Source organism: Mytilus edulis, chromosome 5 (genome assembly GCF_963676685.1).
Source record: "Mytilus edulis chromosome 5, xbMytEdul2.2, whole genome shotgun sequence".
NCBI lineage: Eukaryota > Metazoa > Mollusca > Bivalvia > Mytilida > Mytilidae > Mytilus > Mytilus edulis.
This window is the reverse complement of record NC_092348.1, coordinates 25,887,598-25,908,125: the sequence shown is the minus strand read 5'-3', so window position 1 is coordinate 25,908,125 and position 20,528 is coordinate 25,887,598. Positions and strand designations below refer to the sequence as shown.

At 34.6% G+C, this 20,528-nt stretch overlaps 3 protein-coding genes across 3 annotated transcripts; 1 reads left to right on the top strand and 2 right to left on the bottom strand.

Moving 5' to 3' along the window:
* Positions 1-1,946: 1,946 nt before the first annotated feature.
* Positions 1,947-10,040, bottom strand: LOC139523299 (uncharacterized). Its single transcript, XM_071317167.1, has 2 exons — positions 9,914-10,040; positions 1,947-6,529 (listed from the first exon to the last, which is right to left on the bottom strand). Exon 2 carries the CDS (start codon positions 6,395-6,397, stop codon positions 2,132-2,134), a length of 4,266 nt encoding a protein of 1,421 aa, XP_071173268.1. The 5' UTR covers positions 6,398-6,529; positions 9,914-10,040; the 3' UTR covers positions 1,947-2,131.
* A 4,989-nt stretch (positions 10,041-15,029) lies between these two features.
* LOC139525012 (uncharacterized) lies at positions 15,030-16,346 on the top strand. Its single transcript, XM_071320188.1, has one exon. It carries the CDS (start codon positions 15,030-15,032, stop codon positions 16,344-16,346), a length of 1,317 nt encoding a protein of 438 aa, XP_071176289.1.
* Positions 16,347-17,685: 1,339 nt separating this feature from the next.
* LOC139525011 (uncharacterized) lies at positions 17,686-18,486 on the bottom strand. The gene has a single exon (XM_071320186.1). It carries the CDS (start codon positions 18,484-18,486, stop codon positions 17,686-17,688), a length of 801 nt encoding a protein of 266 aa, XP_071176287.1.
* Between the last annotated feature and the right edge of the window lie 2,042 nt (positions 18,487-20,528).

The following is a 20,528-nucleotide window of genomic DNA, read 5'->3' as shown; positions in this document are numbered from 1 at the left end:
AACACACAAATAAAGCCTTCTTTGTTAGACAGGGGGAGAAAGAGGGTGTTTAAAAATTATGAGTGTCAATTTTAAGTTTTTTTCCTAACTGTGTATTGCTACCTAAGTTGTATTTGATGATAATACAAAACATATATAAAGGTTGAGGATGAACACGGATGCGGCCACTTTCATTTTTGACAAAAACCATCTGAAAAGTGACGTTTTTGGGGATATTTGATAGCTTTTTCATATTTAGCTTGAATCAGAGCGTTTTTAATGACTAAATCAGTTAAAATCTGTCACATAAACTAATCGAATCAATTGAAATAGACACTTAAGTGTTTAAAAAGTGTTCAAAAACTTTCGTTAGATGAACCTGAAATTTGAGGCCAAAATCGGCCCTTACCGGACCTACTCCTACTTACATGTTTAGGAGTTAAGCTAGTATGACGTTTCTGTACGCTGAAATAGTACACATAATTTTTTTTAGAGGCCGCTAAAGCCCGTCTCATGGCGAGATATTTTCTCAGTGTGTTGAATACCCAATGGTGGCCTTCGGCTGTTTGATGTCCACTTCCATTCATAGTTTTATCTACATGATGTTAGGAGACCTTTCAAATAGTCTCGCTAATGGAAGCTTGTTTGAGTGTTCCGGGTGGATTATAATAATCACGTCGAACCAGCTTTGGAAAAATGAAATACTTGTGTGATAGAACGGCATATCATCGGTAATAATCGATTGCGATAAATCTGTATTTCCAATAATTTATTCATGTTTTGTTAGTTTTACCATCATCTTCCATCATTAAAACTTTCATAGAATATTGTCTGCCCGATGCATCTATATGAAAATAATAATTTGTCGAATGACACATATAAATCTAAATTTATTTTTTTTGCTTGTTCCCGGACATATACAAGCTATTGTTAATCAATCGATTTCTTGCGTTAACTTAGCGAAATATGCTTCCTGTTTTAGCATTTGTTTATCTAAATGCGGGGAGAAAATACAAAGATGGCAATGAACAAAATGTACAATCTAAGATAAAGCATACCCGTTCCAACTGAATTTCAGGTTAGGGGGAGGGTTTGGCATTAGGTTGGTACCCTCCGTAAAATATTCAGTATGCTTCAGAATAAACAAATATTAAGTATTGTCAAGAATTTCAATAACGGCCGGGAAACCGACTAGTTTGGCATTTACTTATTTGTTTAATTCCGCCTCATTCTGTACGTGATTTTCCCAAGTCGGGGATCTGTAATTCAGTGGCTGTCTTCTGGCGCCGAATATCTTTTTTTTGGGTCATTATTTTGTAAATAAATATCAGGCCTTCAGTTTTCTCATTTGAATTGCTTAACATTTATCATTTCTTGGGCTATTATAACGGACTATACGGTATGGGTTTTGCTCATTGTTGATGCCCGTATGGTGACCTATGGTTGCAAAATTCTATGACATTTGGTCTCTGGTGAAGAGTTGTCTCATAGGCAATCATCACGCATATTCTTATTTTCAAACATAAATTTATATGTACTTATAGGCAACAATCAACAGCTTCAAAACACAACACATTACAAAGAAAACTCAACATTGTGGAAAACATTAGGGATGACATCAAAAAATCAATGTAAGATAAAAAACTTAATTCAAATAGTTTGGGGGTGGGGGGATTGAACTGCTGCAAGATTTGGTTATCCGACATTGATTTTTACATATATCCATATGTGTCAATCAATTTTTCTAAAATTAAGTAAATAGGGGGGTAGGGGGGTCAGTGAAAAAACTATTTGAATTAAGTTTTTTATCCTTCATTGAACTTTTGATGTCGTCCCTTACGTACCTGTTCATTTTCAACATTGTCCTATATGCTTACCTGACTTTTGCTCGAGGTACATTTTAAGTTAAGAAAGAGAAATATACTCCCTGTGCAGTAGCATGTGTCGTTTTTCAATGGACATATATATATGTTTTGCACATTTTATTTTTTAAAACCTTTATTTTTTCTACATTTAAATTTTAACAATATCAAGTATTGCTAAAAATATTTACAAATTTTGATAAAACATGCACTTGTTGTTATTTCATTATTCATTTGCAGAAACAAAATCGTATTTTTCAATGGCAATGTCTTCAAGAAATCAAGCAAGATTAACAATCGTCCTTTTGTTCTTTTTTCTTGGCTAAACACTTACTTTTTGAATGAACTTTATGCTTATGTGATTTCAGTTGATCCTTTCTACCGAATGATTTTTCGCATTGATCACAGGAGTGTGGTTTAAGGCCAGTATGGATAAATTCGTGCCTTTTTAATTGAGATAAAGTAATGAACATCTTCTCGCAGTGACTGCATTTATAAGGCTTGATGCCAGCATGATTTCTATAATGACTCGTTAATGAGGCCTCGAACACAAAATCCTGTCCACATTCTTCACATTTATATGGCCTGTCGCCCGTATGAACCATCATGTGTTTATTTAGTATAGATTTATAAGCAAATGTTTTCTGACACACATCACATGACCAAGGTCGCGCCACTGCCGACTGAGAATGTCGTTTGGTATGTTCTTTCAATTCTGAATTTCGCATAAATGATTTTTTGCAAATAACACATTGGAAAGGACGTTCGCCTGTATGCGTTCTTGTGTGAACACGCAGATCTACACTAGTTCTAAGTTCTTTGTTACAAACGTTGCAGACGTAGGTTTGTGTTCCCTTTTCCGTAGCACGACCTTTACGATCTTTATGCCCGGTTGTCATTTTATTTTTCTCTGACGCAGACGCACCTCCGTCAAGTGATTTGTCATTAGTATTTTCACTGCTGTTCCGCATTTTACAATGAAAGCGTAAATGTTTCCTTAGATGGTTGAAAACGAAGGTCATTCCACACAGTTTACAATTATATGGGCGTTCACCAGTATGAATATTCATATGATTCTTCAAATTAAATGACAAAGTGAAGCCTTTATTACAAACAGTGCACTTAAGAGGCCGTTCCTTGGTATGTGTATAGATATGATGTTTTAAAACCGTTCTCAATCGAAATTTTTTGTCACAGTAGGTACATTGATGGGGTTTTTCACCAGTGTGCAGCCAAATGTGTTCTTTCAATTTCTTTTTGTCACTGAATTTTCTTCCACATTGTTCACACTGATACGGTTTGATGCCATAATGCACCATCATATGATATTTTAAATGGTACGCTCTTTTAAATGTTTTATCGCATAGTTTGCAAATGTGCTTTCTAAATCCTATATGCATTTCAGAGATATGTTTTCTCATGTAACTGATGTGTTTAAAACCTTTTCCACAGTGTTTGCAAGTAACACTGTTTTTCTCTGCATGTGTTCCCTTATGGGTGTTCAACGCTATTTGCAATCTGAAAGTCATTGAGCAAATATCACAGGAGTATGGCTTGTCGCCGGTGTGGATGGACTTGTGGTCTTTAAAAGAACCGAGCCTGCTGAAACTCTTAGAGCATAAAGTACACTTATAAGGCTTTTCCCCAGTATGAACGCGCATGTGTACTCTCAAGTGGCTTTTATCTATAAATGCTTTGTCGCATACGGTGCATTTGCAAGAACGTTCGCCAGTATGTGTCATCACGTGGACATCTAAATGATGCTTCCGGCCAAATGCTTTATCACAATATTCACATTTAAATGGTTTAATCCCCGAATGGATCCTTTCATGCGTTTGTAAGTTGACCTTTTGGGAGAAGCTCTTGTTGCATGTAAGGCACTGAAAGGGTTTAATACCATCGTGTGTTTGTTTATGTTTTTCCAAAGCATTTTTAGCTGCAAAATCTTTGTTACAAATATTACAAACAAATTTAGTAACTCCACGGTGTCTTTGCATGTGGTACCTAAATGAACGTGGATCACGAAGTTTTTTATTGCAAATATCACAAACAAATATTTTACGGGTGGATTTTCCATCACTTCCGGTTGAATCTGCAGGTTTAGTTGTTGGTTTTGTATCATTCGTGGCGACTGTGTGCTTTCCACACATTGGTTTGATTTTTTCAAATAATTGGAGTGATTCAGATGAATCGCTTGCCTTACTCGATTGGATTGCTCTGGTAGAACCAGTTGGTTGGTCTTTTAGGCTGATGTTAATTTTAGGGTCCGTTTCAGTTGTATTACTCATTTGTATTTCTACTACTGGTTCGTCTGATTCGAATACCCCGGATGTATTATCTGGTCTGTCTGAAGAATCGTCTAGTTCAATTATGATTGGTGTATCCTGTGATTGGGATGCCCTACATGTATCTCCTGCTTCATTTGTCTTATATAAATCAGCTCGTTTGAATATCTCTATAGTTTCTAGTTGTTGGTTGATCGCGGGTGAACCGTCTGATTGGATTATCTCAACTGAATCATCTGACTGGATTATTTCGATTGAATCATCTTGTCGGGTTATCTTTGGTGAATCGTCTGAGTGGATTATATCGGGTAAATCATCTGGTATGATTATCTTGGGTAAATTGTTTTGTTGGATTATCTCGGGTGAATCTTCTGATTCGATTATTTTTACTAAATCACCGGACTGGATTATTTCGACTGAATCATCTTGTCGGATTATCTCGGGTGAATCGTCTGAGTGGATTATCTCGGATGAATCGTCTGAGTGGATTATCTCGGGTGAATCTTTTGACTGAATTTTTTCGGACGAATCATCTGGTTGGTTTATCCCGTATGAATCATTTGGCTGGCTGATCTCAGATGAAACATTTGATTGGTTGTCATCGGATATATTTATCTCGAATGAATCATCTAGTTGGATTATATCAGATGAATCATTTAGATTGTTTGTCATGGGCGTTTCGTCCGTTTTGGATGCCTTTGTTATATCGTCTTTATCGATTGTTTCGGATATTATATCGGGTTTAGTTATGTCGCTATGATCATGCAATTCGATTGCTTTGCGTGTAGCTTTTGGAAGTCCTTGTTTTGTGGAGTCATTTGATTTTAGTATTTTAGACGCTAAATTGTCGAGCTTCAATCTCGGTTTTAACTTTTTATGTTTCATTTTGTTATCGATGTTTATCCTTATTGGCCGACTTTTCGATTTCGACTCGATAAGCCTTTTTATCGACTTTCCTTTCGAAAGATTATTTTCTAATTTATCATTGACTTCGATTCTGTTCAGAAATACCACTGAATTGTAAAGTTTAGGATCTACATTTTCTATTTGTCGTTTAGGTGACTTGGTTCTGCCTTTTGGAATGTACTTTACATCTTTGAGATTATTTTCTATGCTGGGAATAGGCATTGACTCTAAATTGACCGTCGGTAGTATGTCCGTGGGAAAAGATTTTATTCCTGACCTCTCAGTATGTTTGATTTTAGAGAGACACACTACAGAACTAAACATTTTGTCTCTAAATTGTCCTGTCTGCAGATTAGGACCATCTTGTAGCTCGTGTACTTCTGGTTGTGATGAAACTGTTTGTTCAGAAATGTTTGAGACTTCATTCGCTTTAATGTTAGTGAGACAAACTACCGAATTGAACATTTTATCATCATTTTGTCCTGTCTTCAGATTAGAAACATTTTCTTGCATTGGCGTTACTGTTTTTGAAGCATACGTTTGTTTTGACTTTTCCGGAATTTCATCAGTGTTGATTCTAGTAAGACTAACCATGGCATCAAAAATGTTATCACTATGTTGTACGGTCTGCAAGTTTGAACTATTTTGCAGTATTGGCGTTACTGTTTTGGAAGCATGTGTTTGTTTGGACTTTTTCGTTATTATATCAGTGTTGATTTTAGCAAGACATACCACTGGGTTAATCAGTTTGTCCCCATGTTTTCCTGTCTGCATGTTTAAGCTTTTTTGCAGTTTGGGCGTTTCTGTTTTTGAAGCATGCCTTTGTTCTGATTTTTTCGTAACTTCATTTGTGTCAATCTTAGCAAGGCAAACCACAGGGTTAAGGTTAAGCGTTTTATTCCCATTTTGTCCTGTCTGCAGGTTTGAACTATTTTGCAGTATACGCGTTTCCGTTTTTGAAGCATGCTCCTGTTTTGGGTTTTCTGATACTTTATTTGTGTCGATCTTAGCGAGGCAAACCACAGGGTTAAGCATTTGATCCCTATTTTGTCCTGTCTGCATGTTAGAACCAGTTTGCAGTATTGGTGTTACTGTTTTTGAAGCATGGTTTTGGTCCGAGTTTTCGGTAATTTTATCATTGTGGATTTTTGTAAGACAAACAATCGAGCTAAAGACTTTATCATCATATCGTCCCGTCGGTAGCTTAGAAGATTCATGATATTCTTGCAGTGAAACTGTTTTAGAGGCATTCTTTTGTCCTGAGATTATAGCTGTTTTGAGTTTTGTAAGAACGAGTTTAGAGTTATATATTTTATTGCCTGCATCGCGGTCACGTGGTACAGGACTATGACCCGTATTTGACATTCTATTCGATATATCTACTATGAACTTCTGTCTTTCTTTTCACGCTGAACAATTTGCATTGTCTTTTTCATTGGCAACGGTCCTCCACCTTATTGGTTTTCTTAACAACCTCAATGGTTCTGTCAAAATTACCTGTACAAAAAAATAACTGTTGTAAGTATATAGCAAAACCATTAATATTTTTATTTAATATTAAACGACAATGTTGCTGCTATAGTTGCCAAAACCTGCAACAGTATTTTACTAGTTGAGAAGAAAAAGTATTTTATTTCACTAGTTTTTATACAATTTTTTTTTTACTTTCATTTAGTATAAATGTATACTATAGATTTTAAATGTAAATGTGTAAAAAATTGTGTATGTATACATGTATATTGTGACTTAAAAGTCTCTCATAAATCTGTTTAAGATTGGTGCATACAATGCAAATGTTTTAATGTTTTATGTTTATTTCTGTGAATCTCATTTTATGAAAAAAAAAACACTTTGTATTTGGTGAAAAAATAAAATATTGAATCCTTTTACAAATTAGCACCTGATTTTAATTTATAAATTTTGGTATATTATATGTATCTAATCGTGCTAGAGAAAACAAATATCACGGTATGATTATCAATAAAGGAATTCTGATTAATTTTTTTTTATACTTGATTCTAGTTATAAATTAATCGTGTATTATCAATGATGCTATTAACGTGATTGTCATAAAACGGTAATCAGTAACACTGTACCATTATAACATTAAACATCTTAAATTCAGGGGTCTTCTATTTATTAATTCATGAAGTGTTATGTAAATAAATTCTCGAAGCGTTTACATTTAAGCTAAATAATACATGGGCCATCAGAGAAGGTCCGTTGATTTCAATAGAAACCAACAAAAGCCCAACCATAGCTTGTTGATCTAATGAGATAAAAGCGAACAATAATGGCAACACAATTGAGAAATTGTGGTATTAACAAACAAGATCATGTCTATAATCTCGTATACGTTATAAATTGTGGTATTATAATCAGACCGTGACTATAATCTAGGAAACGTTATCGTAGGTCTGTTGATTTTGTTGGTTTTTAAAATATTTGACTGGACAGGTTTAGTTCTATATGATGGCGAGTGCGAAGATATGCTCTTGATACGTCAAAAATATCTTGGAACAACTCTTGTATACGTAATTGATCTTGATGGCGATTTATGTTTCTGTTTCATTTTTCACATATTTATAGGCCATGGACTATCTAGAGATGAACATATTGTAAGCACACATTTCTGATGATGCCTTTACATTTCGTGCCGGTCTGACGTAAACGCCACGGCTATTTTTCGTAGGTTAATAATTGCAAGACAAATTTTTGACCTTTTAGTATTTTTCATTTTAGCTGTTTATAAAATTTCTGCAATTCCCTGTCTGCTTACTTTCTAATCAACCAAAGTGTGTTTGAATTCCTTAATTGGTCTGGTCCAGAATATATATAAATGACACATTTGTTACTTGACTTTGATAAATAAAAAAATCATATACTGAGAAACACAAGAAACAGAACATATCTTTGCAGGCGGCGAGGACTACTTGAATTTAAAATTTATTTTTTGACATTTTAGCCTTTGCTTGTAACCGATTTAAATTTGGAAAGAAAAATATACAAGCATTTATGAAGCAAACATTCAGATTCAATCAGACAAGGAAATGTGCTTGTGAAAATGTAAAAAAATCAAAGGTCTGAGTTTTGATAAGACCAATTACAATATTTAAGTGTAATACTATCCTTTAAAATGCTGTGAAGTAAAGGTTGGAAATGAGGTTGAAGATTTATTTTCAATCGTTTTTTTACTGGTCGCAATACTGAAAACAGTTCGATTTTAATAGTATTTGTTCAAATATGACCCCCCGAACAAAAACAACAACAAAAACCAAAAAACACAAAAAAAAAACCAACCAACTTCAAAGCCACCCTCCCAACCTCCATTTACATGATTTGAGAAAAGAACTGAAAATTAGTAATTGTAGGGTTAGAGGAAACACGTTTTTAAAGCCTAAAATTTCAGACAGCAAAAAATGTGAAACAGAAACAACTATTGGTTCTCCTTTTTGTTTGACAGTAAACAGGCTTCTTTTTCCTTAAACCAAATATGATTTTCGTTTTCGTTTTAACCAATCACATTAAGCCATGTGATTTTCTAGTTGCAACTCACATATAACGGCTGAGCGTTCCTTCTGTTGTTCAGTATATCCGTGTAATTAAGTGAAAGAAATTTACATCATAAATAGAAAGTTAAGTTCCCTCTGTGGATGAATACTCTACACATGCTACACTCAGAGACTCGTACATTTTTGATAACAAGGAAGATCCCGTACCGCATGGTCGAACATGAAAACATGGATAAGGTTCAATTGGACCCTTTAGCTAAAATTGCCATGTTTACACCACACAAATTACTACTGTTAGTGCAGACAAGAGGGTCTGGTTGGATGGGAAGATGTGGTTTTCTTCATTTTTTAGACCATTTTCTCTATTCTATATATATTTTGCCCATTATTCAGTTAATTATTTAAAATTGACCACCTCGATCATTCTTCTCTATTCTTTGTTTTTTGCCAATTATTCTGTATTCTGTAAACCCCCGTCCACACCCTCGGGTAAAACTTTTCATCTGGAAAATTTTTGAGGCATTGAATGACCTAGATTTTAAAATTAAATGAATTTTATGTTTCAGGAAAATAAATTCTTAATCAGAATTTTCTACGTACTTTTTATCGTTCCTACAGTAGATACAAAAACGTTTGGAATTATCGTTGATCATCTCAACAAGATTGATATTCTCGATTGATCCGGTCCGGCGAAAGCGAGAAAAGCAGTCGAGTCAAGTTGAGATGACCAATGATAATCTGTATATCGCCGTTTTACCTATGACGACGTTGTCGATTTCATTAGCAACGCCACGTGTCTCCTTAAGTTTCTAGCGATCAAGCGAGTAGCATGATGAAAAATTATCACAAAAAAAAAGATCAAAGGAAAAATGCACAAAATAGCGATAATAATAAATTATCGTCGAAGATAACTGCATAAATAGAGAAGCGAATATCTGAACAGAATAGGACATTTCTAGAATATGGGTCATGACATCTGACATGCCTTTAAAGAGGGGGGATAGGAGGGGTCCTGATCCCGAAATCCCAGGCTTAAAAACACGAAATCCCGAAATCCCGGGCTTAAAAACATGAAATCCTGAGGAACCGAAATTCGAAAAAAAGAATTCCCGGATCCCGAAAGGGTCAATCCCGAAATCCCGAGCTTAAAAACACCCGATCCCGGAGTCCCGATAAAGGTCCTATCCCCCCTCTTTAAAGTTATAAACTTTTCCAGGTGCATAGGTTTGTCTGTACGAGTCAATGTTGACGTGTAAAGTAAACACTGCCATTTTATATAGTCAAAATATAAACGAAAGATTGTTTGTCCAATGCGTTCCCGAACTGTCCATGACAATATACCTTTAGACTCAGGGCCATTATCACTTACCTTTTCATAAGTACTGATTACATTTGAGCACCGATGAACAACATATCTAGCATGTCTAGCAGGGTAGTATTTTATTTCCTTGTTCAAGTTAAAACGTGACTACACAAAATGGTCACATGACATATATAGATTGTATGTTAGTTTTAGTAATAATTATTTCTTTTAACGAACGGCGTCGCATACCAAAAGAAGACAATTTAAACATGTATTTTTCTTCGGTAGAATTTAAGGTGGCCATGGTAAATCGTTTCATTCTTTACACCTGTGATTCATTCACCCTAATATTATATATTATTATAATTGTTGTCCTTTCTGTTTATAGTCCAGTCAATCTAGCCAAAAAAAAATCACCCAACCTCAAAGAAATTGCAACAAAAGCTTAAGGTTTCTTGGTATTATGATTCGATCTATTGACCATTTAAAAAATCGACAGAAATCGAATTTTTGGGTCAAAATAAAAGTTTTAATTTGCACAAAAATCGCTGAAAACTGGAAAATTTCTTATATTTTACTATAATGACAAAACTATAAGAAATGAGTATAAAATAAGATGACAGTAAGGGGAACTACTTATAATATTAGTTTCTTTTAACTTATTATAAGTTAGTGTCGTCATAATGTATATTCGTTAAACGTTATATATATTATATATAATTGTCTGGTTGGTTGTCCAGACGGATTTCGACAAATTAAATAAAACTTTAAAAAAAATTAAAACAAATAATGTTTTTTTTTCTATTTATGTGAATTAATAAGTTATCAAACAGCCTGAAGATATGATTAAAGATAAAATTTGAAATGAGTCGCCAAACCTAAGGCTAGCTCATTTTCTTGATATCTTTTAACGTGAATAAAATATCTTATAAACTAATCGATTGAGATATCTTATAAATATAACATAAGATACCTTACATATTAAATAAGTTATAGTTTTATATATTAAGTAAGATATCTTATATAAATTATGATGATTCAAAACTGAATATGCGGATTGGTTCTGCGGCAAAAATGAACAATGTCGAGCAACATAGAAAGTTCTCTCTTGGCTATTTACATTTCAAACGGTCGCAATATTATACAATGCAAATTAGGTACAACTGGCCATCGTGTTATCTTGTTCCTTTCTGATTATGTTTTTAGGGTAGCCCTAAATAGCCTCAACTGTGTTGGCTGATCATGTTTATAAACTGTTCTTATCCCTGATGATCCTTGGACAGAAAGATACGTCGTAGGCATTGTTCTTTTTTTGTTGAAGCGGGTTTTACCGCTGGTTTAGTTATTCTAATAAGGTCACATATTGGTGACAGTCTATGTCCTAAAAATCATGCTGGATCAAGTACCCTTAAGGGGGCTCGCGGGTCTAAATCAAATTTTTTATTTAATATAGGATTTCGCTATATTTTTCTATAAATGAACTTTATCTTATACCTAATAGAAAAATGAAATAAAAAAATGGGGTCACTGTTCATTTACGCTCACAATCTGACTTCGAAAGAAGCATACATTTTTGTTAATGTCCTTTTTTTCTGTTGAACTTATAGGAGAAATAGCGGTAATATCGAAATAAAAAAAGAACTAAATTACACAAATCGCTTAAATTTTACAATTATTTAATTTATGTACAGCTTATTCGAAAACAACAATAAAAAATATAGGTCACCGATGAGTTAAAAAAGATATTTCAATTTTAATGCCAAAAAATGTCATTTTTTAAACCAAAGGGAGATAATTTGGAGCTTTTTCAATGATATCTACATTTTAAAAATCATTTGGGGCCAACACGAATTGATTTTATGGAATGGTTTTTGTCCCATATGACAAATTTGCAAAGTAACAACTACTAAAGGTAATTAATAAAATTTGTAATGAAAAATAAATGTTTTTTCTGAAACCTTATACCCGCGAGCCTCCTTAACTGTTTTATGTATGCAGATGACCTCATTATGATTTCTGAAACTTCATCTGGATTACAAAATTGTTTAGATAATTTAATGGGTTATTGTAATAAATGGGGACTAGAAATTAACATGAAAAAAACAAAAGTATTAATTTTTAATAACACAGGAAGAATATCAAAGGAAAAATTCACATTTAATGGTCAGCTTATTAATAATGAGAAAAAGTATAATTATCTTGGCATGATATTCACTGTATCTGACAGATTTACAGATGCTAAGTTTAATCATTATAATAAAGCATTAAAAGCCTTTTTTTAAATTAAAAAGACATTTTACCCATTTTAAACCTAATATTAAAACACTTTTACATCTTTTTGACCACATATTGAAGCCAATTTTGTTATATGGCTCAGAAATTTGGGGCCAATTCTTTCCAAATAAGTTGCAATCAAAAGGAGACAACTATTTTTTCCAAATGTGCAAAGTTCTAGTTATCGGAAAATTGCATGTTAAATTTTGTAAATATTCTCTACAGGTACATAGAAGATCAACTAACCTAGCAGTGATGGGAGAGTTGGGGTGCTACCCCCTATCTCTTGAGGTTATTCTTAATATGACTAAATTTTGGCTCAGACTCACAGAACAAAATAGCTCCCTCATTAAAGAAGCATTTCAAGAGTCCAAAATTTTATCTAAAATATATAAAGACAATTGGGTGGGAAGCATTTATTCATTATTTAAATATCTTAATTTAACCCCAAATATTTGTTAAATCACAAATCTCATATAAAGTCAATTATCATTAAAAAACTCCGAATTAAATATGATGAAATTTGGCTTAACCAACTAAATAATGACAAACCTGGCATGGTGCAAGGAAATAAATTAAGGACCTATAGACTATTTAAAAATAATATAGGCCTTGAAAAATATTTATTGTTAAATAATTGTAAAACATTAAATGAGTTAACCAAGTTTAGAATTAGTGCCCATGAACTTGAAATAGAAAATGGAAGACATAAAGGAATACCCCCAGATAAAAGATTTTGTAAATTATGTAATTATGACATTGTTGAGGATAAAATTCATTTTCTTCTTCAATGTCCATCACTTAAAACTGAAAGGTCCAGTTTTATTTTAGATTTATCCTCTAAATTTACTAATTTTAAAACTTTAAATGACCAATCTTAATTTGTATGGTTGATGTCAAATGAAGATCCATTTGTTAATAACATAATGATTAAATTAATAGATAGTTTAATAAAGACTAAAAGAGTAAAATCAAGTATTAATACATGAGTAGCCCACATCTGTTCTTCTTATTATAAAACGGTACTGATTGTGTTCACACACTCATTATCTTTGAGAATATATACTGTGTTTGTTGTCTCCCTTCTCTTATATAATATATAATAGTTTTAGTTTTATTGTCATGTATTGTAATTTCAATGAAAAAAATCACCACAATTATTTGTACACTTTAATTTAAACTGTAATTGTGCTGCTCCTCGGGGCGTCTTGATTGACAAATAAAAATTGTTGTTGTTGTTGTTGTTGCCTGAATAGCATGCATAATCTGTTTGTTTTCCTCCGTTCTTCGAACTTCCGGTACGTTGTTGAGGAAGCAGCACGCAAAATTTACTCTTGAACAAAATCGCTACAAGATTGACTATAATCAGCCGAACAACTAAAATAAACGATTTAAAACGGTAAGAAGATTTCGTTTGATATTAACTCTGATCTTTGTGTAATTTATTTGGCCATATTCTCTTAAAACCGTTTTCTACAAAAAACTTAGGCAAAACAAGAAGGAATTTGTATCTATAGTCATAACGTCACTATACCTCGGAACAATTGAAAACAATCGGATAACCAAAGCAACGTCAAAATGGCCGCAAATACCCAACAAACCGACGATGAATTATCGGGAAACTTGTTATATGACAAAGATGCTAGAGTTATCCTTATGGAAATCCTGAAGTCGCTACGAGTTCTAACGGATAGGATCGAGAAAATAGAGAAAGAAGTACAGAAAATCGATGGTATAAAGGAAGGCCTGTCAAATTTGTCTACAAGAGTACAGACAAATGAGGAAGCAATTGTCGAAATCCAAGACCGAAATAGCAAAGTTGAAGAAAGTGTTGAAAAAATGGGTCAGATCGTTCATACTATAGTTGACAAATATTCAGCAAATGCTGATGAGATATCTCAAATAAAAGACAGGATGGAGACGATAGGAGAGGACAATGGAACATCCTCAAACATAGTGTAGATTATTGCGTTGCGTTGTGTATTTGATCGTAAGCTAACTAAGGCGTTAAAGATAGAACTACGTCTGCCATTATACGTTTCTATTCAATACAACATAAAGTATAACAATTACGCGACATCACAAAGATTCGGCCGTACCGCAAAAAGGTACGTTGATATTAGCGCAATTCTTGACATTCTGGGGCCGCAGAAAATGATATTTAACTTAAATTTGAAATACAATATGAAAAATTCGTAAATTGTGACATAAAATGAAATAAAATCATAGTTAAAGTCTCTCAATAGTTTTTTAACTGTTCACGTCTGAATAATTTAACTTTTTCACAAGTCTATATAATAACTGGAGTTAATTGAACAGTCTATACATCCACTAATTTCTCCAGGGCAGAAAAGTTCTCCAGCGGAGAAAAGTTCTCCAGGGCAGAAAAGTTCATTCACTGTCATCATGTGTACTGCGTATTTCCAACGGATAGAGCTTCACAATCGGACGGTTGGTGATTCCTGTGTCGGTCTTGATAACAGCTGATCGAATGAGTCCATCCTTTCCACGAACTAAATCTTGTACAACTGCTAATTTCCACATTATACGATTTGTGTCATTGTGTACTTGTACAATGTCACCTATTTGTATTGTTTGTTCGTTTCTTCCAGATGTACGGTGGAATTCACGGAGTGACGTCAGATATTCGTGTTTCCATCTTGAGCGAAAATGGTTGATTAGTTCATTATTTCTCTGTAGATTTTTATTCAGTTTCACGTGCAAGTCTTCTGAAGTAACACTGTCTATATTCTGTTCCGATTGGTTGTCAAGTCGACGACCATATAACAGGTGCGCTGGCGTCAGCGGTTCGGGATCTTTAATATCAGTAGAAATGTGAGTTATAGGACGATTATTTAGAGTTCCCTCGATTTCGACTGATTTGACGGAGATATTAGTACGCTTTAGAATGTACAAATATGCAGTTACAGCAGATATTGAAAAAGCATTTTTGCATATTGAATTAGATGTTGATGACAGAGATGTCACAAGATTTTATTGGTTAGAAAATCCCATGGACACAGAAAGCCGTTTGATTACTTACCGGTTTAAGGTTGTACTTTTCGGCGCCACCTGCTCGCCATTCATGTTAAGCGCCACGCTAATGAAACATTTTAGAGACAATCCGTCAACTACATCAACAGAGTTACAGAGAAATTTATACGTGGATAACGTTCTGACCAGTTTTACAGATAAACAATCACTTTTGAAATTCTACACTGAGTCAAGAAAATTATTGTCAGAAGCAGGATTCAACTTACGGTCTTGGAATTCTAATAGTACGGAATTACAGAACGTCGCAGGACTAGACAAGATCGGCGACAATGACGACATAGTCAAAATTTTAGGCATGAGATGGGATAGGGAATCCGATGATTTGAAATTTCAACAGATTGAATTTATGGAAAAGGACAGAATGATAACAAAACGCGAGGTTTTGCGCACATCGTCTAGAATTTTCGACCCCCTTGGATTAATCACGCCAATTACGGTGAAAGCTAAGCTGTTTATGCAGACTTTATGGAAAGCAAAGTTAGATTGGGATGAATGTTTGTCCGACGAACTGAGAAGTAAATGGCAGGTAATAGCTTTAGATATCGAGGAGGCTACCAAAATAGTATTTCCACGAATGTTAACGGAAGGAGTAATTAACGAGAAAACGTCACTACATATTTTCACAGACGCCAGTCAGTTAGCATACGGGGCTTGTGCTTACTTAGTTACAGCAAATTCATCGATCCTCGTCATGGCTAAAAACAGAGTAGTACCCGTTAAACCGATTTCATTACCACGTTTAGAACTTATGGGCGCGCTTATCGGCGCCAGATTAGCAACGCATCTTCTTAAAGTCATACCAACAGAACATGTGTATATGTGGAGCGATAGCCAAATTGTTTTGAGTTGGATTAAATCGTCAAAAATCTTAAAACCGTTCGTAGAAAATCGGCTTAAAGAAATACGAAAATTAACAGAGAATGCTGAATGGAATTATTGTCCAACAGATGACAATCCAGCTGATTACTTAACTCGCGGAATTTACGCTAAACAACTTTATAACAACAGCTTATGGATGAACGGTCCACAATGGATTTTAAATCGTAAAAATTGGCCGACATGGACGAGGAAAATTGAAGATTGCAGCACGATGGTAACTGTTAGTGATGAAAATACAGATGATGAAAGTACAAATGCTTCAAAACCTGGAACATCTCGGGATCTTTCTTAAGGCGACGAATAACGCTTTCCGTTCTGCGTTTTGCGATGTCTTCATTTGTCGGTAGTTCTGGCGCATTCTCTCTCCATGGTAATTTCGTAACATACTTATTATTTTTCTTCGTAATGGAGGTTTGTAAGTAATTTTCAATTGATTCAGCTAGGTCTGGATCATTTTGTTCTTTAGCGTCAATTCCCAATGATTCAAGCTTCCAAAATTTTTCAAGATCGCACTCTTCTTGTTTGTGACATACTAGTATATTCATCATTGAGAAAGATGCATTACTGGTTCGTGTAGGGACAGGACCGGAAAGTAAATATCCAATTTTCGAGCTAACTGCGGTTGGACCGTTTCCACGCACTATTTTGTCTTGAACTATGTCCCAGTAGAAATCACCTCCAATTAATAAGGATATTTCAAATTGCTCTCCATCCATGACTGGGTGTGCTAATTGTAGACCACGTAAATAAGAAAACTTCTGCGTTATTCCTATGTTGTGAGTTTGAAGTGGTGAAGCAATGGTTGGTACAATTAAAACTTTAATAGGGATTAATTCTCCTTCGGTAGACTTAAGATTAATTGTTGTTTTGTCAAGATTTCTCACCTTTTTTGTAGTACTTCCAAATGTAGCTATACTTAATGTTTCAGAACCTTCTTTTTTAATGTCCAATTTAGCTGCTAGTTCTTCTGTTATAAATGAGCGCTGAGCTCCCTCGTCAAAGAGTATTCTTGCATCTATACATGTATTCTTGTGAACGACTGGACTGAATGCGGTTTTCAGTAAAACAGTGGACCTTTCTTCGCTAGCGGTATACAACATAGAAGTTTCTGTGTCTACTTTACTTTGTGATTGTTCAGTTTCAATATGATGTTTATTTGAGTACGAGTTCTGTTTACATAATGAAGAGTGATGCTTCCGGTGGCAACACTTACACGTATTCTTTGATTTGCAATCGGCTATTTTATGCTTACCCAAACAATTGAAGCATAATCTCTTTTCTTTTATAATGACTACTCTTTTATCGTGATCTATGACATTTTTACATTCGTTTGGCCAGTGGTTTCCGTCACAATATGTGCATTGTTTCTTCCGATTCGAGTTTAATGATTTGTCTGTTGTGTTTATCGGACGGGTTTTATCTGTAGTTACTCGTTTAACGCCTGTTACGAAATTTGCGCTAGGGGTTGCGGTTGAATACGTCTGGGTATAATCTCCGTATCCGGACTCTTGAATAGAAATCTCTTTACCTATCGCGTTTCTAAGCGATTGAATATTCCAACTGTCGCTCCCGTTTTCTCGTGTTATATTTTTTTCGTACTTCATGCGGTATCTTCCCGAGAATTACTGGTATCAATAGCGATCCGTACATTTCTGACATTGTCCGAGAGACTCTAGACCCCGTATGTAAGCTTCTGATTTGTCATGAAATGTTCTCAAACTTTCTAATGTATCATGTGGTGCGGGTATATCAAGTAGTGCTCTCATATATGCATTAATGATTTTATGCGGTTGCCCATAGCGGTTTCTCAATAATTCAATTGCTTTGTGATAGTTTGGATTTGTCATGGTCAATCCTGAAATTACGTTTGCAGCTTCAAATTGAAGCAATGAGTTCAAGTACGAAAATTTCTGAATGTCAGTTAATGTGTGATTGTGATGAATCGTGGTCTCGTATGAATCCCAGAAATATTGCCATTGTAGAATGTCTCCATTAAAATTGGGAAGAGATAGCTTTGGTAGGCGATGGTTATTACTTGAGGTCGAACTTGACTGAGATAGCTGCTGACTTGTGTGAGTAAATGGGTTTGTGTACGGAACAAACTCTGGTGCGCTTGAATCTAGTATCGAAGATGTTGCTTTTGGTACGGGTTTTAAGAACTTTTTAAATTTTCGAATTTTACCCTCTAAATCTAAATAATACTCATCTGTTTCAAGAATTTCATTTGTAATATCTTCTGATTCGACTGCATTTAATATCTGTTCGTCTATTGAGGCTAACGTCTTCTTTTTCTTCTCAATTGCTTCGAGCAATGTTGATACTTCCTCCGTGTCTATTTCTGAATCTCCGATGGCTTCCTCCAGTTTTTTAAAAACTTTTGTTACTGCTGCTTTGTTCCCCGCTCTCAAGGATTTTAATCGGCTGATGTCCATTCTCTCCGTTTGAAGTCACGGCACCAATGTAGACTATTGCGTTGCGTTGTGTATTTGATCGTAAGCTAACTAAGGCGTTAAAGATAGAACTACGTCTGCCATTATACGTTTCTATTCAATACAACATAAAGTATAACAATTACGCGACGTCACAAAGATTCGGCCGTACCGCAAAAAGGTACGTTGATATTAGCGCAATTCTTGACACATAGCCATTAAGGAATTAAAAGCCGATATGTTAGACCTAAAATGCAGAAGCATGAGCGATAACCTAGTATTCTCCGGTTTAGCGTTTCAGCGGGAAGAATCGTGCCAATTGAAAATTCAGAACTTTTTATTAAACGAACTGGACATACCGTATAAAGTAAATCTCGGTAGCGTTCATCGATTTGGAAAACCCGGACTGAACGGAGCCCGTCCTATTGTAGCCAAATTCATCCACAAAGATGAGCTTAAAGATGTACTTAAAAATACATTCAAGCTGAAAGGGAAACAATTTGGGATAAGCGAACAATTTCCAATTGAAATTGAAAGAAAACGGAAAGAACTCTACCCTGTAATGAAGAAGGCTAAGAAGGAGGGTAAAAAAGTTAAACTGGTAAGAGATAAATTATATATCAATGGGAAACCGCATGTTTCACTCGACACAAAACCAAACGGCACTGAATATAGGGATGTTCTACTACGTCAAGCCCAACAAAATTCGTATAGAAACAAAACTGTAAATGAACGCCCTTTTAAAAGGTCCCGACAGGAATCCGGAAGCAATGACGCCATTAATGAGGAAACCATAACCACGCCGATGTAGGACGGGTCGAGAGAGTCCTAAAAAAATCAGAATGATCAGTTAAATTATTTAAATCTTACTTGTATTAATTGTTGTGGAATTAAATCAAAACTCAAATATCCTGAATTTACGGAACTGCTACATATAAAACGGATATTGCTGGCATTGTAGAAACAAAACTAGACGATATTGATGATATACAATTACAGGGATATGAATTGATTTATAAAAACAGAAATAAAATTGGCAAAAGAAGGTCGGGGGGTTTAGCTGTAGCGTACAAAAACCATCTCAAAGATAATATTGAATATATCAAAACTGAAAGTAAGTTTGTTTTGTGGTGTAAAATATCGAAAGTAATAAATAGATTAGATGACATTCTTTTGGGAATTATTTACATCCCTCCTGAATATACTTCATATTCATCCATTGATGCAATAAACGAAATTGAGATGGAATTATTTGAACTATCACATAAGTTTTCAAAATGTTTACTCGTTGGCGATTTTAACGCAAGAACCGGGTCCGAGGATGATTTTATATTTGTTCCCGATAGTGAATCTCATGTTGTAGATATCGAAAATATACAAATAAATGCTGTTTGCAATTTAGACCAGTATGACTTCTCTCGCAAAAGGAACAGTAGAGATAAAAACAAGAATAGGTTTGGAAATCAACTACTAGAATTTTGCAAGGGAAATAACTTCTTCATCATGAATGGGAGAACTCTAGGTGACATAGATGGAAAGTTCACATGCCGTAATTCAAGCGTTGTTGATTATTGCCTATGCAGCGCAGAACTTATTCAAAATTTTACCGATTTTAAAGTACTTGATTTTTCAAGTCTCTATTCAGATGTTCATTCCCCAATCGAGATATCCTTGAAACAAACAGATCAAGAAGTCAGCACAAAATGTAGCGATGATACTAGAACAAATGAACAAAAAATAAACAATTGGACTAATGAAAAATCATACAAATTCTTAGAATGCTTGAACCTTACAGAAATAGAAAATATTAATCCTGAACTTGATGGCACAACAGTAGTGACGCAAGAAACAGTAGATATGATAATCAGTTAAATAGGCAAAGTGTTAATAAATTCAGCGGGAAACACTTTTGGGTTTAAAGTCAGTGCAGGAAAGAAGTCAAAACATAGAAAAAATAAACAATGGTTTGACCATAATTGCAAAGCCGCTAGGTCAGAATTCCGTAAGATGAAACGAAATAAAAATAAGTCACCGTTCCACAGAGC